Source organism: Solanum stenotomum, unplaced genomic scaffold, assembly GCF_019186545.1.
Source record: "Solanum stenotomum isolate F172 unplaced genomic scaffold, ASM1918654v1 scaffold17538, whole genome shotgun sequence".
NCBI classification, from domain to species: domain Eukaryota; kingdom Viridiplantae; phylum Streptophyta; class Magnoliopsida; order Solanales; family Solanaceae; genus Solanum; species Solanum stenotomum.
Window position 1 is genome coordinate 106929 of NW_026024602.1, and position 24957 is coordinate 131885.

Here is a 24957-nt window from a genome sequence, read left to right on the forward strand (position 1 = left end):
CTTCCTTTTTGACACCCTTTATTCCAACCAATGATTGGCTCACCATTACTCATTCAATTAACTCCCTATACTTACCTTTAAATTTCCAGAACAAACTCACGGTACAAACATACAACAATATACCTTATTCTCTCATCCAATAATTTTACTTTTATTATCATTCATTGCCCTCTCTAATGCCAACCACTAATTTATCTCAACTAGACTCCAAATAACTTCCAACGATGAAACAATTTGCAGGATTCAAAAATTATACCAATTCCCCTTCATATATACTATCCTTAACTATTACTCACGGTGTCCTCCCCTATGCCATAATTATTCATAGCACGTATCCCCAAAATCCTTAAGTTAATGTTCCAATCAAAGAATAAAATACTAATTTGTTAAAGTACTAATCCAGAGAACTATTTCAATAGCAGCTAGGTAAATAATAGTATAATACATCCTTTCATAGTAATAATTATCACATTTAAAGACACCATACCCACCAACACATGCGGCAGCCACATATGGCTTAAAGATTCTTAAAATTTAAATTCCTCACCTTCACTTCATTAATATAATAATCATTATTATGAATTTCTATCCAATTCTTAAGAAAATACTACATAGATAGACCAACACGTATACAAAGATGAGAATTCTAATTAAACCTTACCTGAACAATCTTTGTTAACTGCTTTCTTCTTCAACGTTTTTAGTTTGATAGTGGGACGCCGCATGAACTCGTGCAAGGAATGAAAAGGGAAAGAAATTTATTTTATTAAACCCTATTTAACTCTAATTTATTTTTAACACATGGCCCTAATGGTATAGGATCTTAAATAAATGATCACTTTAGCCCACTAACTATTGATTAATTAACTCAAGTTAAACGAATAGTTCAAAATTTCCAAAAATGACCTTCCGGGTCATCACATGTGGTCACAACACATGCCTTGCACGTGAAGGCAGCATACAATAACTATTCATATTTATTATTATCATTAAATATAATATAACGATAATTATATTATTACTGTTAAATACTAACGTTGTTTAGTGCATAAGTAACTCAACCCATCTTGACCAAATTAACTAAACTAATTAAAAAAAGGTTCATCTTACATATCAATCAAGTACATTATTTATTATTTAACACATAAAATAAAACAGTTAAGAAGAACCATTAATTGTGAGTCCACCATCAACACATATAACTTGACCAGTAATATATGAAGCAGCAGGGAAACAAAGAAATGCCACCATTGCTGAAACTTCTTTTGGTTCTCCAGCTCTGCTAATTGGTGTTCTACTAATATTTTTTTCCATAAATTCTTTAATTAATGGATTGTGCTGGAACAAAAATTAGATCAAATATTAGTAATCGCATAAGTGATCAGTTTAGAGGTTTGGAATTCTAGTTCATTTGAATAATTGAGTTTTAAATTAATAATCTATGTATATTCAACAATTTTTTTTTGTGACAAATCCGGAAAATACTAACTTTCTTGTATAATTGACCATATATGTCCCAATTATTTTTTTTTACAAATACAAAAAATGTTACTACAATAAATCCGGAAAATTTTAATTTTAATATTTTTCTATTTTTTCCATTCACAGTTCTTTTTCTTCTTCATAGTTTTACACTAAAGAATAAAATAATAAGAAACTTTAACAACGGTAATCAAAGCAGTAAAAAATAATCATGTTTGAAAAAAAAATTGATTATCTTTTACTTCTATAAGAGAACATGGTATATGTGTGCCACTTTATAACAGTCGGGTGTATGTAAGCAACTCTAAATGACAAAGTTGAGAGTTGTATCAGACCATTTTCCTTTTAAAAATAATGGCTAGGTTTTTGAAGAGAAAATCATTTTTCCATTTAGAGGATTTTTAAGTTTATGAACATATATAGGATTGTTAGGATTTTTAACGATTAATAATTCAAAATCATGATTATAATAAATTATTTCCACAAAGAAAAATATGTAAGTCTCCTAGCTAGTGAATTACCTTTAGTGCTTCGATGAGGGGTGTTTTGATAATCCAAGGTGCTACTGCGTTTACTCTAATATTATCTTTAGCCCATTCATAAGCCAAGTTCCTTGTAAGTTGATTGATTGCTCCTATAAACATGAAAAAAAATACAAAAATAATTTTGTGTAATGGTACTAGTAATTTTACTTTAGCTTGCACATATTACATTTTTAATACATCAAATGCAACATTATGAAAGATTATTTATTTTAAAGTTTTTAGTAATCTTTGAAGCCCGAAAAATAAATTTGATACGATAACCTTTCGAGGTGGCCCAGTGGTTTGGGCTTGGGACTTCCATGTTGGAGGTCTCAAGTTCGAAACCCCTTGCCAGCGAAAGCAAGGGGTTTGCCTTCTGGATCGAGCTCGTCGCACCGGATTTGCCTAGTGCTGGTTACCTCTCCTATGTGGTTTGCGAGCTATTGCATAGGAGCGGGGGTTTTACCCTGTGCGCACCCAAAGGGTAGTGGCTGCGNNACATCAAATGCAACATTATGAAAGATTATTTATTTTAAAGTTTTTAGTAATCTTTGAAGCCCGTAAAATAAATTTGATACGATAGAAGTCATTTCTTAAAAACAAATTTTCATAAGAAAATCATATTATTGCATTTGGTTGATAGAACATGTTTTTCCAGAAAAATATTTTCCACCAAATATTGGAAAGTGACTTCCTTTCACTTAGGCAGAAGTCGTTTTCCTTTTGAACTTCACCTTATTTCAACCAACATTTTGATATTATTATTTATCTTTAATACTGAAAAACTTTATCAAAACAATCTCGGACTTGCTAGTACGATTACTAATCTTTAATTCATATTTAATTTTTTTTTCCAGACACTGAAAAATATTTTCTATAAAAAATGAGTTATGTCGTACTCCGCCAAATACACTTAACATGTATTTATTAGCATGGATTGTGGTAGGATGGTTGGAATCCCCCACCTTTAACTAGAGATCTCAAGTTTGAGTCTAGAAAATGAAAAAAGTTTCGTTGAAAGAACAACCCCATAAATATGCAGTAGAGAATAACAGAAGAAAAGTATAATTGGGAGACCTTCTGTTAGCCCAAGATCGATAATAAGATCCGAAGATTCAACTTAAAAAAAGAAACTAAAAGAGAGAAGTAGGATTTTGGAAATGATAACTTGAATATGGAAGAAGATTTATTGAATATCTTTGAATTGTCTTGATTACAAATAACTAATAATTAAGGTCACCCCTATTTATATTTTATGTTGAGGTATTTCTAGAAAAATTCTAGATACATTTATTTACAAGAAAAATCTAGTAACTTTATCTTGTATTGTAGAATATTTAGATAATTCATTTAAGATGATTATCCTAGATACTAGTACATTAGATTATTCTAGAAACTTTAAGTCACGTAATGCGCGATATTAAATTTAATTGGACGTCAATACAAATATCAAATATCGAGTAACATGTATTGATTGAATAAGGATTACCTTTAGTTGCTGAATAGATGGAATTTGCTGGCAATACCACAAACCCAACAACAGAAGAGATGAAGACAATGCTTCCACTTCCTGAGGCCTTCAAAATTGGGTGTGCAATTTGAGAGATGTGGAAAGAAGCTTCAAAATTGGTTTTCATGATAATAGAGTAAACCTCCTCAGTGTACTCTGTAGCTGCCTTACCTAGCTGTATACCTACATTATTTATCTATCACCAAAGACAAAAAAAAAGAGGTTAAATATCTTCTGGCTAAAACCGCAGTGACAGATTCAAACATTTTATTAAGGGTGTTTGAAAAATAAAAATTATATGAAATCTGAACTCAATATTCAGTCTTGTGTTCAGGGGATTCTTCTCTCTTTATATACACTAGTTTTTCGATACATGCATTGCGTGTGTATATTAAATTATGTATATGTGATATATCTAAGACCAATCAACATTTGCATCAAAATGTTTCTTTAAAGTACAAAAAAATAATTGAAATACAATATGATTTATTTCAGCGGAATAGTGGTATACCTCAAGTTCAGCTGAACTACAAACTCACTCAATGGCTATAGATAACACTTGAGGTTTTATTAGAAGAAGAAGAGTAGAAAACTTAATTAGAAAATTCATAATTCAAAAATGAAGAAAAAACCTTCTATTTATAGTCAATTACAAATGGCAGTATGAACATGTGCTTATTGTGCTTGATAAGAAAACTTACAACCTTTCAGAAAAGGCACAACCCTTTGTATATAAATATTAAATATAAAAAATAGAAGATATACTAAACTGAGTGTTTTTAGTTGGGGGTATTATAGTATTTTTAACATTGAAGTTAGATGTGTTTTTAGTTTGGATTATTCTAGTAATTTAACATTCAAGTTAGAGATTTCTTGTGTTTAAGGTCGTATATATAAAAAGTAAATTTTTTTACCTTAATTATACAGTGTAATTAAAAAAAACAATTAATCATCCAATTTGACCTATTAAATATGGTTTTGATCTAAGTTAATTGCAATTTGACCTATTACATACGATACAATTTTTATCGAAGGAGGTTCAGATGCACCCCTTTTACCTACCTGACTTCACCTTGACTCTGACCAGAAGTTTTCAAAGTTTTTTTTCATTTTTCTTCCACTTTAAATTCAATTAAAGTGTATCACGTAAATTGAAATAAAAGAAGTAGGTAAAATTCTTTTAAAGAAAAAAACTTACTAGAATGTTGAGCTTTCCTTGAAAATAATTGATAACCTTCTCCATAAGCATCTCTCTTTGGGGTCTTAAAATCAAATCACATACACATCCTTCTACTTTGTAACCTTTGCCTCTCCATTTCTCTAAACATTGATCAAGTTGTTCTTGATTTCTACAACATGTATAAACTATGGCACCAAATCCAGCTAATTCTTCTACTATGGCATGCCTATTTTTCGACCCAAACAATAGAAAAATAATATCAACAAAATAATAACAACAAATTATTCAATATAATTTTACAAGTGGAATCTAAGAAAAATAGTCGTTCATGCAACTATTTACCCTAGGAATAGCAAGTAGATATATAATACATATACATAATTCATATAATTTTTTTATAATTTCTTAAATTTGGTGTCAAGTCAAATTATCTCACATAAATCGAGACAGAAAAAAGATGTAATATTAACTTTGATAATATATATATATATATATATACTAAAAAAGGTAAACAAGTAAAATCGATAGATATATGAAAGACTTAAAACTCAAATAAGTTTACCCTATGCCTTTAGTTCCTCCAGTAACAAGTGCAGTTTTCCCTTGAAGAGTCCACCTTCCATCTTCACTATTATTGGATTCCTTTTCTTCTGCCATTTATGGTTCTTTCTAGTTAAATGCAGATCAAATAGGAATTAAGCAAATATAATTTTGTGTTAAATAGGTGACAAATGTAATAATTAAGGCAAGGCATGAAAAAGTGGTTCAATTACAGCTGTAATATTATGATAAAGTTTGTGACATGTATAGTCAAAATATATTGGCTAGCTAATTTATATATCATGTCAATTAGAGTACTACTATAATGGTACCACAATGGATCTCTAGCTCTTTATTTAAATGTATCAAATTATTCATTAATTTTGTGGTCTTACACGTGTCGTGTCAGGTAAAACGTTAAATTAAAAATAAAAATTCTTATTAAAACAAACTAAAAGAAAATTATGTCAAAGAGAAAATTAATTTATATTGTTAAATGTTGAAGTATTATATTTGTGATCACAACACATGCCTAACACGTAACTAATTGTTATTAAATGTTGTTAAAGTATCAATATGGGTTGTGGTGCACTGGTGGGAGTGCTTCACCCTTAACCAAAGGTCTCGGGATCGAGTCCTAGGTATGGTGAAAATTCTGTTGGGAGCACCACCTCCAAATAAGTCTTGCAGTGCGCGATCCAAATTTAGTCGGGACTCCAATGGGAGCTAAAGATACCGGGTGGAAAACCTTTTTTTTTTTGCTAAAGTACTATATTTGTGGTCAGAGCACATGCCTAGCACGTGGTGACAGGGGCGGAACCGTGTGAGTTAGGGGTTTATTTGAATTCTCTCTCCAACAGAAAATTATACTATTATTTATATATGATAAAAAATATTTTTATGTATATACAATAATTATGTTAAACCTCTTCGGATAATTCGTCTATTTACTTTTTTATAATTTAGATTCTTTTAATAAAATTTTTGACTTTGTCACGAGCTCGAAAACAACTTGCAATAGTGAAGGTGGCTAAGTGATGATAGGGGAGGCAGTTGGGTCAAGCCTATAAGTATATGCTCTTAGGTGGTGAAAGCTGTGCAGAAAAGTATCTTTTCTATTTCAATTTTCTCTATCAATAAAAATTCTTTGTTCATGTAACTATTTTGTATCTGAAAAATTGATAAATATCAACATCATTGAAAATTTCTTTATCTGCATATATTTTATTCTCTTAAAAAAACCTTATATAGTATCGTTTACAATCCAACTTGTTACGTAATATTTGTTATCAAGAAACCACCTATCAAAAAATTGAAAATTTTAACTAAGTTATGAGCAACATAATTAAACCTTTTAGAAATACATAACTATCACGTTCCAAATTACCTTTTATTTTTATTTCAATTTATTTGTTGTAATTTTACTTTTAGTCCATTTAAAAAAGAATTTTTCTTTTCTTTTTAACACATTTTCAATTCTAACTTTCCATGTGACAAATTCTAAACAACAAAATTAAAGAACATTTAATTGATCATTCACCAAGCCATTCTACGAATCTTTAATTTTACTATCCAACTCCAAACATATGATCCACTTGTTTAAATGTTAGCTAAGTGTGGAAATATACCTTTTGAAACTAAAGGTGATACTACTATTAATATTCAAATTCCAGACTTTTGATAAATTAAATCCCCAACATTGACAATTAAATCAATGACGTTTTAATTATTTATTTATTGTTTTATGTGATGACAATGATTAACAAGATCCATTAATGGTTATTCCTCCATCAACACACATAATTTGGCCAGTGATATATGAAGCACATGGGAAGCAAAGGAAGGCAACCATGGCTGACACTTCTTTTGGCTCTCCAGGTCGACCACCAATAGGAGTTCGACTCACTAATTTATTGATCCTTTTTTTCACTTCTGGATCTTGCTGCAAAAAATCATTAAAATTACGATGTTTGAATCTAAATACATATATAAATATTAAAATGTTTATAAAAATTTGAATCTCACAAGCTTTCCCGGTTAAATACAAAGAATGTTTGAAGAAACTTGCTAATGTATCAGGAAGGTCAAATAAGGTTGCAGATCATCTTGCTAAATTAGCGATGAACAACCTATTATGTTTCAACTAGATAAGAGTCAAATGAACTTTTATAAGACTCATATATGACAAGTCAAACTTCTTTGTTAGTTAGCTAGATAGGTTGTCCTTTTTTTTTTTGCAAGGGTTGGAATGTCTAAGTTAGATTTCCGTACTCTTTTTTGTGAAGGATAATTTTTTATTCTTGTGTTATATTTGGAGGTAAGACCAAGCTCGGCCTCTCCTTATATATTCGATATATAACACTCTAGACATGAATTTTTTTTTTAAGTGTTTGAATCTAAATGCACATATAAATATTAATTAAGATGATGCATTAAGATTTGATTACTAAATAATTGAGATGATTTATTTTTTTAAAATCTAAATGTAAAACTTACTAAATATAAAATTCAAGAAAATACTAAATTAATCTTATAATACTACATTAATAACATATTTATAGAAAATTATATAGCGGTTGGTGATGATAATGACTAGCGTTGTGATTGTGCTTCCAATTGGGAATGGTGTTGGTTAATGCTATGATTGTAAATAGCAGCTAGAGATGATAATGACTGACAATTGATGGTGGCAATTTGTAGTTTTGATGATGATAGTCAATGGTGGTTATGAATAATAATGATGGTTGAAAATATACCGTGATGCGTGATGTCTGATCGATGATAGTGATTAGCAATAGTAATTGATGAGTTGGTAATGAAGTTAGTGATGATGATTATAATAGTGACTTATTGCGGTAACAACTTGTTATAGTGATTGATAGCGATGGTAGTTGTTATGACTGAAGATGTTGGTTGCAGGTGGATGGATGATAATAGTTGATAATGATGATTAATGACCGTAACGATAATGAATAAATCTTCTGAATTGTCGTCTTTGTAGCATACAAAACAAGCATCTTGGCTTATCAAGAAAACTTTCAAAGCTACGAAGTATGTGAAAGCTGCTGGTTACATTGAAGATCAATTCTAAAGATTGCAATATTTCTCTGTAAAAAAGATGTACCAATTGGTGCAAGGGATGTTTTCAAAAGTAAGATGGAAGAAGTTAGCGTCAGTGTGGAACAAGCTACTACAATGGCTAGGACAGAGACGACAAGCAAAAGCATGGGAAGAAGAACTTACATTGGCAGTGAATCATCATAATGGAAATAGTGTTGCAGCAACAATTTATAGAATGGCCTTAACAGGCTGCATCTATTATATGTTGCAAGAGAGGAACCAAATTGTTTTTCAAGGCAAAAGAAGAGAAATATCGGACCTTGTGAAGAGAATAATTCAACGTATATTTTAGAGGCTGTCTCAAAGTGAAATTAACTAAATATCTGACGATGTTGAACTACTATCCAAGCTAAAGGAGTTGATAGATGATTAGGAGATGAAAGGTTATTAGTTGGGTTTGCTTTAGTCAGAATAGTTTTTTTTCTTTTTTTTTAGAGCTATAAACTTCTCTTTGGTAATAAAATGCTTACTTACCAAAAAAAATAAAAAATTATTCTACAGATACATTAAGTGGATATAAAAAAAACTTATATAATGATAAAAATCTTAATAATTAAGATCCAGATCTAAAAAATAATCAGATTGAAATATGCTTAAACTCATAATTATTATAATATGCTTAAACTTACCGAAGCTGCTTCAATGAGAGAGGTTTTGATTACCCATGGTGCAACTGCATTAACTCTAATATTGTCCATAGCCCATTCACATGCCAAACTCCTTGTCAATTGGTTCATTGCCCCTTAATTTACAGGTAAAAATGGGAAAATAAATCAAACAAGATTCCTACATCTTGTAGTTGTACACATTATTTACACCGTCTAAAAAATTAATTTATGAAAATATAATTCATCCAATTTATTTAAATTTAAAAGGTTAATAACCCGTTTATTTATATACTCCATTCATTTTGATCTGTCTATCTAAAAGATGAATTGATTTGAACTAAATATGTAATTCAGATTAATCCATGAATCATTTTTATCTAAAACAATTACAAAAGTAACTTTATTTTTGTTTAATGCATTATATATAGCCTTAAATTAAAGAAAGTTATTAGTTTTATTTGGTAAGTAAACAAAAATAAGCAAACAAACAAAGAAATAAGAACTTAATAACAATGGTATAAAGTTGAGCGGTTTGGACTATGAGTCATTGTTTAGCTCATTTTGACTCAACCCAAACACCTTTGGACATGTTAAAACCAGCCCATTCGACCCACTGGTTTATTTACTCGGTCAGTTTTCATCTGTACAAATTCAGCTCGACTTGCCAAGCTCTTTGACACTTTAATGGGGGTATACAAGTGAAATTCAATAACAAGTAATTAAATAATACCCTAATAACCTTGAAATAAGTGATCTTGAATTTTTGATCGGACAAATATAAAAATGTTGCCTAAATAAAACAAACGAGGTAAAATAAATTCAAAATCACTCATTTTCAAGTTCATTTTTCCCCGTAAATTATCCAATTATATCTACGTGACATCAATATTTTCAAAAATAGACATAAAACGTAATTTTTCGATTATAGTCCAACAAGCTTACTACCTTTAGCTGCTGAATAAATGGAACATAAGGGCAGAGAGACAATGCCAGCAACAGAAGAAATGAAAACAATTCTTCCATTTTTTGAGGCCTTTAAGAAGGGATGTGCAAGCTGAGATAAATGGTAAGAAGCCTCAAAATTTATGCCCATCATAGTGTTGTAATCTTCATGAGTGGATTCTGTTACTAAGTTTGATACAACTACAGCAGCATTATTTATCTAATAAACATAAAACAAATTAAGTCAAATTAATAATATTTGGCTAAAAAATAGCAACAATCAACTTAGTTATATGGAGTTTAATTAACTTCACGCAGAAATTGAAAGAATTTTTGCATTTTTGGAGTCGAAGGTCTATCAGAAGTAATTTTTTTTACTATATTGATCTTTAATTTTTATCCCTAAAAATCGAACTTATGCCTACCTAGCAGGACATAAATTCTTTAAAGATGCGGAGTTATAACTTATAAAACATCATGATACAGAAAAAATAAACTTATGTCCAACAAAATAATTATTTACTCCGAAGGGGTAAAAATTAAAGACCAACATAAAATAGGCCAAAAGTGCAAATGAGTCAACTGTCATCCATTAGACTCAGATACGACAAATCGAACTTTTTTATTAGTTAATTTACTTGTTCTTAGATGTACTTATTTTCAAGATATATAACACCCCTACTAGTCAGGGACATTTTTTTTTAAAAAAAAAACCTCAAGGTATTCCTTCAATAGGCCTATCACATAACTTAAATGCAGATTAATCGAGCCAGTAAATTTCATTTTTTATTAAAAAAATCGTTTGCATAGTTGAACTTACAAGAATATTGATTTTTCCATCAAAATAGCTGCTAACGTTGTCCATAAACTTTTGTCTTTGAGATCTTGATAGTAAATCACACATAGACCCTCCAACTTTAAAACCTTTAGCTTTCCATTGTCTAAGACATTCATCAAGCTCCATTTGGTTACGTGAACATGTATAAACATTTGCTCCAAAACTTGCTAATTCTTCTACAATGGCATGCCTAATATGTGCAAATTAAATAAGCCAAAAAAGATAAATTAAATAGATTAGAATTTCAAACTCATAAAATTCAAATCTTAATTTTACAGTCGATTGAAAATTAGATTGCGTACCCTATGCCTCGAGTGCCTCCCGTAACAATGGCAGTATTGCCTTGAAAAGTCCACCTACCATCAGCATCCATTGCTAATTCTAGTTAATTTAATTAGAGATCAACAATAAAATCTATAATTTATAAGAGACTTATTAAGTTTAATTTCTTGTTTTACATTTAAGTGGTTCGATCGAGACCGATATAAACAAGGAAAATGCAACAAAATAGTCATGGAAATTATCGAGTGATTCCTTTATTTTATGTTTTATGACTTTCTATATGTTATTTTTGCTATATCTACTATGCTGAAGAATCAAATTTTTGAGTCACAAAACAAGAAGTAAATTGCGGAATATAAATAACAAAAACATTTTTTTTGGGGAAAAAGGTCTGATATATATCCGAACTTTGACCGAAATTGCTGTAACAATCCCAAATTTTGAGCATGACCTATTACTCCATGCACTATTTAATAGTGTATTTTAAAGATACATAAGTGTCCAGCTGGACAAGTTACTATTTATAATGATGCAATGTTTTAGAACTGAGTAATCAAATCCAACAACTCAAGAACTATAATAATATCTTTCTAAGAACATATTTTCTATTATCAATCTTTACGGATCTAGGTGTATATTTTTATTATATAAGCAGTGTATATATAATACATAATGGTGTATAACATTGTGTATACACCTCATATACATTATCATACAACATATATGTGATACCTTATGTACATTCTATAGTGTATAAGCAGCGTATATAATATGTATAAAGGTGTATATGCATCTCTTATACATTTGCATAAAAAAATTTCGTGAAATCAACTATAATTTTGGGCCTAGTTGACTAATGGGCCCAATATGATCAAGTCACATCACTCTTGGATTTTTTTGAAGCCCACAAACGAACAATTATCATCATTATATGGACGTTGCACAACGTATCCCGCTATGTGGAATGTATCAAACCTAATGTATCCCGTGCACAACGCTATGTATCCCGCAAACATCATTTTTAAGGGATTTTTGGTAAATAGAAAACTAGAAGGGATATGATGTTATTTAGTACTTATAATATGTGGTTCCTATAATTTATACTTTAATATTCTAACACACTGTATTTCCTTAAACATAAAAAGTAAAACTTTAACTCTCGAAAAATGAAATACGACAATTAATATGAAATGGAGGGAGACATTTCATAGTTCTGAGCCCAAGACTTTTGACCATAAATTTTTCCATTGCTGTTGTGATGGTCATAGAACTCCCACGCCTAGAAGTTGAAAGTTATATAAATAAGAATGTTGCGATGGATGTATGGGCATATTAGGAGAGGTAGGATTAGAAATAAGGATATTCGGAACAATGTGTGAGTGACTTCAGTGGAGGACAAGATGAGCGAAGTGAGACTGAGATGCTTCAGACATGTAAAGAGGAGATCTATGAATGCCACATTGCGGAGGTGTGAGAGGCTGACAAAGAATGGTTTCCAAAGAGGTAGATGTAGACCGAAGAAGCATTGAGGGAGGTGATCTAGATGACACATTTTTAGCTTACCAAGGACATGGTTGTGGAGGATGTATATTAGGGTAGAAAGGAGTAGATATAATAGTTGTAGTATTGCTTCGGTAATTGCTTGTCCTTCGATTTCTATTACTACTTGTTATTTTTTATACTTCGTCTATCATTTTATTTTGTTGTAGTTACTTTTCTATTATTATCTATTGTTTTGTCACTATCTTATATTTTTCATATTTTTGTTACTTTTTTTGGACTGTTTGGACTACTTTTCTTTGAGCCGATGATTTATCAGAAAATATTTATCTATTTTTGAGATAGTGATAAGGTCTACACATACACCCTACCCATCTCAAATTCAACTGTGTATGAAAATATTGGGTATGTAATTGTGATGGTCATAGAGTGAAATAAAGTTTTTATAAAATTTTGTCTTCCATGACTCTTTCTTATACTAATTCCAATTAATCCAGAACTAGAAAGGTCAAACAAATAAGCACATTTGAATTTGGACTCTTACAACATGGACTTCATATATTGACTAAAGATTTGACCCTACTTCTAGACATTGTTTGTACACGATTGATAGTTTCAACACAAATTAAAATTAAAATTAAATTATTGAATTAAACTTATCTCCTATATTCTGAAGATAATGTAAAAATTTAGAGATCATTAAAATTCATATAGTCAATCCTAATTTCTTTAAAATCGAGACATAGTTATTGTTATTATTATTATTATACGATAGGAAAAAATGAAAGAAAGGAATGTTGTGGATTTGTGGTAGGAGGATCGAACTATACAATTATGTTATAACTTGACTCTCATTTACCTACCAAATCTATATTTCAACTAAAACATTATTCTTTAATTAATTACTCTCATTCCATTAATCCAATTCTAATACCTATTCAAATTCAAATTGAAATCCAATCAATCTCTTCAAGAGAAGAGGTCATCTATCTCTTTCAAAATATAATATATAAATCATCAATTTCTCCAACATAGAAAGAGACGTTTAACCAAACACTCCATTAAAAAAATTGTTTAGTGGTATCAAATAATTGAATTTTGGATTAGACCAAGTTAGTCAATAACTAATTATAAACATTTATCAAAGGACGGGCTACTACTATAAAACGTATGAGAAGAGACAAAAGGAATTTACTCAAATAAAAAACACTGTTTTGTTGTTACTCTCTATCTTTCTTGATTCTAATCTAGCCAAACAAAGCTTAATGTTGGTCAATAGTAAAGTTTACTACTTTTGCTAAGGACACGTTTGATCATGAATTTTTTTTACGTTTCCAATGGCTATAAATTATAGTAATCCGATGATTTTTATAATGATTCGATATACTCTGATCAAGTCTCAATCAAGACACCCTCAGTATAATTAATATGTATGATCAAACGAAAATGAAATTTTAGTGACTGTTACTACTGATATGTGTTATCGTTAATGCAGTAGTAGCAGATCTATTAGCAATATACGAAAGGAAATCAAACGATCCAAATATGAAAAGTAATCAGCCTTATGTTTTTTTAAGGAGTCCAGAGCCAAAAGAGCAAAAAAAATTGTCAAAAATTCCAAAAGGGCACATCAAAATTTTTTAAAATCAAAAGGGCAAAATCGTTTTTGACGAAGCGATTTCCCTCTGACACAATGACTAAAAATCGCTGCCCTAGCAGCACTTTTGTCCAAAAAATTTTTTAATTAAAAATCGATGCCACAAGTCGAAATTTTTTTTTCCTTACACATCGCTGCAGGGGCAGTGTTTTTCGTGCCTAGTGCTATAATTTTCATGCCTATTGTTAATTATTAATAATATAAAAATGCCTATATGAGCCTATTGTTAATTATTAATAATAAGGATTATTCTTTTGAGAAAATCACTGCTAAGGCAGCGATTTTTTTTTTTAACGGACGACGTCAACTTTTGTCAGAAGAAAATCGCTCCTGACGGAGCTATTTTGCCCTTTTGGTAAAAAAAGTTTTTGATGTGCCATTTTAGTTTTTTGAAAGAAAAAATTGCCCTTTTGGCTCCAGATTCTTTTTTTAAGCATCTCCTTCTTTTGTATCAGCTGCTCTCAATAGAGTACTATATCGTTCAGATTAATTCCTCCTTGTATGGATGAACCTTATCATTTACTCTAAATAAAATCCTTCCGTTCTTGAGAAAAAAAGATATTTGATTCTAACATAACGTTTTTAAAATAGATATTTAATATTTATAATGACCATGAAATGCCACGTTTCCAACATGGTGGGAGATACGTGAAGGAAATAATGGTCTGATTTGTAATGTAGCTTTTGAACGTTTGCACTTGGATTTAACCTTGCAAGTTAATTATGAAATACAATCAATACAAACACAAAACTTACCTAAGTTAAATTTATTAATACTATATAATTACTGGTCAGCCTTAAATTTGGAAAATCACACACTGAGATTTATGAAGTTTGTTAACGTTGACATATAACTGTGTGAAATTAAGAATATACTACTATAAATTAAATCATGCGTTCCATAATTGTGATATTCTTCATGGAATAATTGTTTCAAGCAAGTAAATAAGCCACCATCCAACTAATTCAAAAGCAAGTATAGAAATTAACAAAATACAACGTCAAGACTCAATGTCAAGTGTACAAAAATGACTATAAATATAATACATATAATTGTTCAAAAATTGATACGTTGTCTGAAAAAAGGAAATGATAGCAAAGTATAAGGATTAAGGGAGTCAAGTGCCGCAAATTAGTCAAACAGCTAACCAAAAATCTCCGAAAATAAAGAACTTGAACTCAACAATTAGTGTGACTCACTCATGATCGAGATACATATATTCTACACCAAAAAAAATGCAATAAGTGTAATAAATATGAATACAAAAAACATGTATACTCAATAGACATTATAATCGATAAACCCTCACAAATGTGTGTTTTTTTCTGCATCACCTCGGAATACTCCCAATCTATTAAGTGTATCTATTGGATACTCATATTGATATACTTTCATCTCGGCCCCAAAAGGTCAACCTTAAACTTTAAGGTTAAAATAGTAATTTTATTCCAAAATCAACTTATCATTAACACTAGAATCTCAAATATGAAATTTCATCGAAAATTGAGTTTGAATTAACTCCCAAATCCTCAAATTACGAGTTCTCAATTTCAACCCTTAAACTTAGATTAAAATCACAAAATAAATAATGAAATAGTGAAAAGTACCAACTACAATATTAACTAGCCGAACCGGTGCACCGAAGGGCAGAAACCCGAACTAACACTTGGGCCAATCTATCAGGCCCAAGACCTCTGCCAGGCCAGCCCAGCTCCCAACCCACTTGATAGGTTTAGACCTAGCTCACCTAAAGTTATTCTTTATTATTCTTAAAAATAAAAAATCAAACTAATAAGAATTTTAAATTTTTATAATGATAATTACTTACCGATAACTGTCGGTGAGAATACACAAATTAAATATAGATACTTAATTTGACTTGAATTACGCGCCATAAATCAAGGCCATGTAATTTTATACTTTCCTTCGTTAAAAAAAGTGTTTTTTTATCTGACATTATGTTTAACGTCACAAAATTAAATAATATTTTTATATATTTTATATATTTTTACTTTAAGATCATAAATTCATATTTTTTATTTTTTTTTTTAAAACTTCGTGTGAAGTCAAAACATGAGAAATAAATTAAAACGGATAGAGTAACGAATAACAAACAAACCATCAAATCACTTAACATCAAGTTTGAATTTTAATACTACTATCTAAGTGAAAAGACATATGATAATTTAATGCAATTTTAGTTATAAGTTGTTTAATGCCAACCACATCCCAATCAAAGAGTGTCACCTCATTCACACAATTAATACGTCTATATCTCTCTAATCTTTGTCCCCTAATTATTTTGAAAAAAAAATACCCCATAATTAACTTTCATTTTCTAATTATATCAATCATATCTCTATTATACTACTTATAATTCTTGTTTGTAGACTTAAGAAACAAGAAGTAGAGTAGGACCATAACTTTTGTTAATATTATAATATTTTTTTAATTAGGCACACAAGTTGATGAGAATGAAGACATTTGAGTTAAGTAGAATCTGATAAAGGTGACAATATTATATTAACAATTTACCATAATTTAATATTAGAAAACAAGTGTTATTAGCTCCTCATAATATTTTTTATGTATAATGTAAGGAAAAGGTGATCGTCCTCTCTCATGTCTTATCTTTTGTATTATTGATGAGTTTTGATTATTTCTAAACTCTGTTGAATATTGTTAATTTTGTCTAAATATGGATTAATTAAGTCATTAAGAGCGATAATTGTTTTTTTTTAGTTGGAGTTAAGATTTAGAAACAACTTGGTCAACTTGCTTTGATCCTCTCTTCAATTCCTTAAATTATATTAGGGTGTCTGTGTGTTTGGACAATGAAATGTATTTCAATTTTTTCATGTTTGCTACAAATTATTTTCGTTAGGAAAATAATTATTTTTCTAAGAATATGAAAAGACACTAATATGAGTAGGGAAAATAAGTTTTATAAGTGATATTCTGAAGCTTTAACGTCTCTTACACAACTTGTGCCACCCTTGACTCTCCACTCTCGATCCTACCTAACGCTATATTGATTTCCAAAATTATATATAATCTCTTGAGACTATATTTTTTATTAATTTGAAAAAATAAATAAATCTAACTAAATCATAATAATCTCTTCCATTGATCAATTCCATCATTTATATATGTGACATAGTATTTAGATGCATATTATGAGCTTTTAATGGCTTGGAACTATGGAATACATTATTGTATAATAAAAAAATAATTAAAATTATATGTTCAAATAAATTTCAATTGTTTTTTCCTACTAGACTAAAAATATTTAAACATAGTTATCAAAAAGTAACGGATATATACAATGGAATGAAATAAATAGTGTTTGGTACTATAAATTAAATAGAGGTGAATTGTGTGAATGGACTCCTTAAAATTTATAGAAAAAAGGTTTATTTTGTATGTACATATTTGTAGTCCATATTCTTAGATAATTTGTACAATATGTGCTGATTAATTACTTTATTACTTTTTTTTTGGTAAACATTTTATTACTACAGAAATAGTCTTCTATTTGTACAATTTCTAATCATTTCCGGCGGGCCCCCCCCCCCCCCTCCCCCTCTTAATTAGTTGGGTTGTTCTTGTCAGATATCCTTTGCAAATATGGTGGGAATTTGGAATGCAGCATTAATTAAACTATAATAATACACATATAGTACATTTCTTAGTTTAATAAAATACACATATAGTAATCCTTGATAAAATATGAACTTGGGATAAAACTCAACTCCAAAAATTAGATCGCAGGGTATTTAGGATAGACCAAGAGGCAAGAACGTATAAAGAGATCAATTTTTTCTCAGCCCACCGATGTGAAACTCAACACTCCCTAGCTCCCTTGTTAGACTCAGGACTGTACATCTGGAGTGTGAATAATATAAGACTGGGCCCAACATCAACTGAACAATGGTTAGGATGGATCTAACTATATATGATAGAGCCGAATTCAACTTTAAAAGTTAGTTCACTAGGTGAGAATTGACACTTAAAATCATATATATAAAAAGATTGTGAAACTAGATATTTTGTGTAAATATTTTTTAAAATTGATCTATTATTATCCATTCACACTCAATTGACTCGTACTAGTACTTAAGTCCCTAGTCAAGAGGATACAAAAAAGAGAAGAAACAAATAAAATTTGTTTATCTTTCTCTAGCTAGAGATGTTATCTAACAAAAAGTTAAAAAATAAAACGATCTTCGAATAGTTATAACCAAAGATGACAAACTTGAAACATGTTCATTGGAGCAATTAGGGCAAAAACCTTATAAAATAAGTTATTAGCTCTTAATTATTTTTTAAATCGTCTAAGAATTAATGATTATGATTATAAAACATGCATGAATAGAATCAAATCACTTTAGGGACCTTCAAACAAACTCTACATAAAAAAGATGCTTTTAAGTCAAGCCAATATAAGGCACTTGTAGTTTGACTGTCCTATTTTGTATTTTTGTTATTGGCACTATTAATCAATCATGTACTTGCTGGCTAAATATTAAAATCACATGGATTTCTGACTTAAAAAGATGTTGTTCAAATGTTTAGTATATGTAATTTAGTAGAAGTGACATACTTAGTAAGATTAGATTATTTATAATCTTATAATTTAATTAATTACCATAAAGACATATTGGATTCTAAAGATGCACATTTTATGTTGGATAAGCTTTGTGAGACATATACATACATGACAAATTTAATAGTGGCACAAAAAAATGAGACAAATAGGGGTTGATGAGGGCGGCTATAGTTGTTTTGGTCTTATTAGTTGTTTCACTTTCCTTTTATTTAAAAATAAAATTTGCATTTATTTCATTATATGCTTAAACTTGTTTATATATGTCAGAAAAATATGCAAGTTTTTGATTGACTATGTTTGATTCTTTGGAGTACTTAATGATAATATTCTGATCTGATGATTTGTGTTTGTGGTCCAAGGTGAATATTGCAGATCGACTGATTTAGTGATCGACAATCGTTCAGACTTGATAAAGATTATAAACATGAATACTTATTGAGTTATTGTAATGCCGAATCAAAATTTACCAGATGTTAGCAATATCCAACAACTCAATCCCACCCCTACCATCCAATACCTGTCACATGCAATATGTTGTTCTAAGGAATCGAATCCATCAATGACATTAGCTTTGATACCACACACTTATTAAGATGTATCATCGTTATCAAAAGTTATAAAAAAAAATGTGCAAGCTTTATTTATTAAGTAAGTTTATCAAACAAATGGCATATTTGATCATGACTATATGACATGTTCAATCATGACTATGATCCTGGACTATTCTTAATACATCATTTAGGTCTCTCCATATAAATGAATGAATGCATTACCCAACAAGATGGAGTAATTTTTATTTATAACGCTATTTTTTTATATAATGCTACAAGTATGTACACAAATAAATTAAATATAGTATTATTCAGCACTTCAGCTCCAACAATTAAATAGAATGGTTGTTATAGAAGTTAGAATACTATTGATGTGTTTGAAGATATATATATTTGTGTACGAAATAAATAAGGGAATTTTATACAAATTTTATAGTAATAAGAGCTAATTAATATTACATTTTATCCCTACTATTTTCTAAATTACAAAAATTCCTTAAATTTGGTAGAATCCGGATACATTCCAAAACGTCTTGATACATCGCGTCCCGATTTCGAATACATCACTCAACATTTTGATTCATCACGTAAATTGATGTATATGACTGATACATTGCATAAAGTGATGTATGATCTATTCAACCGATACATTGCATAAAGGGATGTATCCGATCAATAACATTGCGTAAAGTGATGTATCTGAGAATATGAAAGAATAGAGATTTTTGTAATTTTTTCAAATGATAGAAAATTTCAGAAAATATAATAAAATAAGTTATGTATTTTGATTTTTTTTTCCCTAATAAATAAGGACACAACCCAAAACCTAACCTACCTAAAATATTTTGTCCACTACAAACCTATGACAATTAATTCATTCTCATGATTAAAAATGAAATCTTCTGCTCAAATTTTATTCTTTCAATCATCATGAAGGCATCCATGGATCCCCTTACCCCCCCCCCCCCCCCCCACCACACCACACCCCAAATATGTTTATATTCAATTTCATTTTATTTTTTTTGGAAATCTGTTGCTTAGATCATTAACCATTTCATCTTAGGTCAAAGTAAAAAAATCGAATGTTTCTTAGATATTTGATTGATTGAGAATTATCGTTAACGTATGATCCTGTTTTTCTTGATCTTGTGACCAACATGTTTCCTATGTTTAAGGCTTAAAAAAATATTCCTTAATATAATTATGCCTAAAATACGTTATTTATTTGCTAGGAATAGGGAACAATTCTGATAAATTTTGTTGTGCAAGATGTGAGTTTGTCCAAATTATTAATCAAAGAATAATCCTACCAATTAATTGTGTAAGTATTGTATATGCAATATATGCTTATCCATTTGAAATAAAATAAAACAAAAAGAGCATTCTCTCTATCAGAAATTTTGTTTTACCATGAATGTTAGAATATTTTTTTATGGGTAAAATTGATTGCTCACAACTTGAATATTATTATAGTAAAGTAAAGATTCGCTTCGATTTTACAGTTCTTACTCATAATATTTCTTGCACTCATAATCTAACAACTTGCTTTGTTGCTTTTTCTTATTTTTCACTTGATCACTCACTTGTTGCTTGTTTCAGCAACACTGTTTACTTGAACACTCTGAAACTTTTTTTTTCGCACTCATACAACTTAAATAGACCACCTCTATTTATAGCTATCATACGTCAATTCCAATAACCTTTATTGCATTCGAATTATATCCATGCAAATATGGTTTATCCTATATCCCTAACTATTAAGTAATTTTGTTTGTGCTTTGAATTTGACGTTAACGGATCAAAAACCAAATAAAACCTTGATCGGGGGGCGGGGGGGGGGGGGGGTTCCTCTTCGAATTTTTCCCTTTGTCATGTCTTGTTAAATTTCTTGATCTAACATGTTTATTTGCAAAAAGAGCTTAGTTTATGATAGATTAATCTCAATTCTGATGTAACTTTCTCATTTAAACACTTTTATCATTTAATTGTAGACTCAAAACTCCCCTCACATACAAGCCTGGTTCTTTTTCGTGAGCCAAAACATGTGAAAATTCTTTTTAATATATGTAGTGGTGAGACTCTATCTTAAGATCTTTGCCTGCTCTAATATCTTTTTTGTGTGAATCTAAACTTAAACATGCTTTAATATTATATGTTGTGTTACCTAAAAGTCACAATAATGGCATAGAATTTAGATACATAATATTTTGTCTATGTTAATGTTTTGGTTTTTCGTTTTATCCCCCCCCTCCCTCCCTCTATTGTAGTTATTTCTTTTACGCTATATAGCGAGGTAGGGGTAAGGGTCTCTGTCAAATCCTTCATCACCACAGAAAGCAGTGGCGGAGCTAGAAATTTTAATAAGGGGTTTCATAATCTGAGAAGTAAACACACGAATTAGTGGAAAGGGATTTGACATCTATTATACATACCTAAAAAATATTTTTAACCATGTATAAATAGTAATATTTTTTGCCAAGGGGGTTTGGATGAACCCCCTCATTATATGCGGCCTCCGCCCGGAAAGTGAAAGCCTAAGTGAATTATTTGGCGAGAATTCATTTTTACTTCGTTAATATTAAGGGTACATATAATTCAAAACAATTGCTAATTAACTTTAGTTTTAAATTCCTAAAAATAGCAATTTTATATATATGTGAAAAACTAGCTCATAAAGCATAGAGTTTATAGGAATATATAGCATATGTACAGCTACTATAATTTAATATTTTCTTCTAAGAGTACTTGATAATTGTCAAAACAAAAATCTCTTGTGACAGTTAAGTAAATGAGTAAAAATCAGATTATCTCAGTTTACATTCACACCGTACAATGGTCATATATAAGGACCCCACTACACCCCACTAGGGAGATTTCCACTAATAAGATCTGGATTCAAAATTCGAAATTTATGAGTTATGTATTATAGGAAAAACGATTTTATTGAATTCTGAATAAATTATTTATATGACTACGTAAATCTTATAAGATTAATATAGAGTTTTGATCGAAACAATTGATTTCTTTCAAACTCTAAAACTATAACTCTAACGAGCTCCAATTCCGTGAATGCATGTATTATTAAGGATTGTGGTGTGATGGATGTAATTCATCCATTCTTAATTGGACAAAAGTTCATATTCAAGCGAAGCTCCCGGTAGTAAGTGAATCCTCTTCATATAGATCATATTGATGAGCTAATTTGAATTAGTCTGGTCAGTAGATTCCGGATATCGAACAATTATAAACCTTTTAAAAACAAAGTAATGCATAGTACTAAATAGGTCTTCCTCTACTATTTCTATATTTGAAGGCCGACTAAAAACAAAAGAGTAGCTGCATGAGAGGGTCTATAGAGTACCCACCACTCCACCTTCCTCTTCCCTAACTTAAACAACTTTTTGGCTCAATATCCTTCATTTGATGTCTTCTTCATCTATTCCCTACAATATTATTCTCTTGTAGCTTTTTTCTTTTAGTCAAATTCTTGGTGAATAGGATAATCACAACTTTGTTTATCCCTTGATTCTTCGTTTTCAAGAATATTTGTGAGGTGAAATGGAACAACCAAGATATTGGATGAGCACAAAGAGAAAACATGACATGACATTATCAAATAATCCTTCATCATATGGCGATTCGTGGGAGGAGCAAGCTTTTGCTGAAGATGCATCTGGAGCACTTGGAGGGTGCATATGGCCACCAAGATCTTATACTTGTAGCTTTTGTAGAAGAGAATTTAGGTCAGCTCAAGCTCTTGGTGGCCATATGAATGTTCATAGAAGGGATAGAGCAAGAATGAAACAATCTCCTCCATCTAATAGTCCAAGTGGTCATGATCATCAAGTATTTGTTCCTCCTCCTCTTCCTCCTAATCATCATCACAATAGACATGTTCAATACCCTTCTCAAATTCGTACCTTTATGTATAACCCTAATTCTGACTCTGCCTCTGGGGTTCCAATTAGGGTTTCTTCTCAAAAGACCTTAGCAACTCATCATCATTCTTCCTTTTCATCAATTGTCCAAGAAGAGAAAAAGAATAACTTGTCTTCATCATGGTCAAACTTGGTGGCTGACAAATATTCTTGTCTCTCTAGTGTGAAAAATGATGAGGAGAAGAAGTTGAAATCTATAGATTTCAAGAAAGATCAAGAGAGGAATCTTGAAGTCATGATAGACTCAAGCTTTAGGACAAAACATGACCATATTGTTGAAACTAATCGCAAAAGGAGGAAAGTTGATCAAGAAGATAACATTTCATTTGCAAATCTCTTCCCTAGAACAAGTTCATCAATCGAAAGGTGTCGTCCCCAATCAGAAGCACTTGAAAGGATCCCTAGTGCAATAGAAGAATTGGATCTTGAGTTGAAGCTTTGAAAAATCCAAAGGTAAAGTGAATTTGGCCAAACAAAAAAAATACAACTCTTATGATTGCAACAACAACAACAATTTGTGGTATCTTGTTCATTTCTTTCTGTATGTTTCACTCTTCCTCTCTTCTTTCTATCTTTTACTTGTTTTCTGATAATTTTAAGCTAAACTTGAAGAGTGTAAGAATGACTTAAAGATATTATGAAAGGCTTCAAACATTTCACTAAGCATGAGGAAGTTCTCTTGTCAAATATTTTGTTTGTGTAACTTATAAACTTTGGATTTATGGATTTTATGCTATTTGCATATAGGTATCTCCAAGAAAGTTAAAACAAGATGATCGATGAATTCTAGGTGTCTAGATGAAGGAATTTGTCGAGTTCTCAAATCATGATACATACCGTGTGAAAATATAATTAAGAATGTATTCTTTCTGATTTAAGTTTTAAGATGAGATAGTCACGCACACACTTCAATAGTTACACATTGATTGATGATTAGTACTTTCTGATGACGAATCAGGTTTTCATATGAGATGGTCACACACTTCAACAGTTACAAACTGGTTCATCGATGATTAGTACTTTCTGATGACGACTCAGGTTTTCATATGAGATGATCAAACACTTCAACAATTACAAGCTGTTTGATTGATGATTACTAGAAAGTTAAAACAAGAAGTTTAACTTTTAGTTTAAGAAACAAGCTCAAGGGTGTATATTTAGGGCTGCTTTACTAGTCTGCCTACAAATTAATGATCTTTATTCTCTTTAATTATTAAGAGTCTTCTGAATGCAAGAAGTGTATTAACTTCCTTAATTATGATAAAAATCAACAATTGAACAGATATTTGATGTTAAGAAATCATAACAAATTAGAGAAAGATTTTTAAGGTGGCAAAAGAAAAAAGGTTTTCATTCTTCTTCTTAAGAGTCTGTTTGTTACGATGAAAGTCATTTTCTGAAAAAATATTTCTTCTTCTATAGTACCTCGATGTGAGATGAGCGTGAAAATAGTTCAAAAATCAGTTTTCTTTTCATAAGGGCTAAAATCACTTATTTTGACCGCGGTGTGGGGGTGGGGGTGGGGGTGGGGTCAGTGTCGGAGCCACCTTACAGGGTTCATCCGAACATCCTTCGGCGAAAAATTATATGATTTATACATGATTAAAATGATTTTTTAGGTATATATATATATAGTAGATGTCGAACCCCCTTCGGCTACTTTATGTGTCTATTT

The 24957-nt window shown here is 30.3% G+C and overlaps 3 protein-coding genes across 4 annotated transcripts; 1 reads left to right on the forward strand and 2 right to left on the reverse strand.

Moving 5' to 3' along the window:
* Positions 1–1101: 1101 nt before the first annotated feature.
* Positions 1102–5373, reverse strand: LOC125850478 (tropinone reductase homolog At5g06060-like). Of its 2 annotated transcripts, none has more exons than XM_049530326.1 (5): positions 5259–5373; positions 4715–4922; positions 3496–3712; positions 2013–2116; positions 1102–1338 (listed from the first exon to the last, which is right to left on the reverse strand). In XM_049530326.1, the coding sequence occupies exons 1-5, from the start codon at positions 5351–5353 to the stop codon at positions 1159–1161; spliced, it is 804 nt and encodes a 267-aa protein (XP_049386283.1). In that variant the 5' UTR covers positions 5354–5373; the 3' UTR covers positions 1102–1158. The 2 variants fall into 2 exon arrangements, with proteins under 2 accessions (XP_049386283.1, XP_049386282.1); XM_049530325.1 differs by having other exon boundaries at positions 2004–2116.
* A 1622-nt stretch (positions 5374–6995) lies between these two features.
* LOC125850514 (tropinone reductase homolog) lies at positions 6996–11117 on the reverse strand. Its single transcript, XM_049530372.1, has 5 exons — positions 11047–11117; positions 10727–10934; positions 9910–10126; positions 8986–9098; positions 6996–7178 (listed from the first exon to the last, which is right to left on the reverse strand). Exons 1-5 carry the CDS (start codon positions 11115–11117, stop codon positions 6996–6998), a joined length of 792 nt encoding a protein of 263 aa, XP_049386329.1.
* Positions 11118–22659: 11542 nt separating this feature from the next.
* On the forward strand, positions 22660–23939 carry LOC125850498 (zinc finger protein 10-like). Its single transcript, XM_049530347.1, has one exon. The coding sequence runs from the start codon at positions 22903–22905 to the stop codon at positions 23722–23724; it is 822 nt and encodes a 273-aa protein (XP_049386304.1). The 5' UTR covers positions 22660–22902; the 3' UTR covers positions 23725–23939.
* Positions 23940–24957: the final 1018 nt, after the last annotated feature.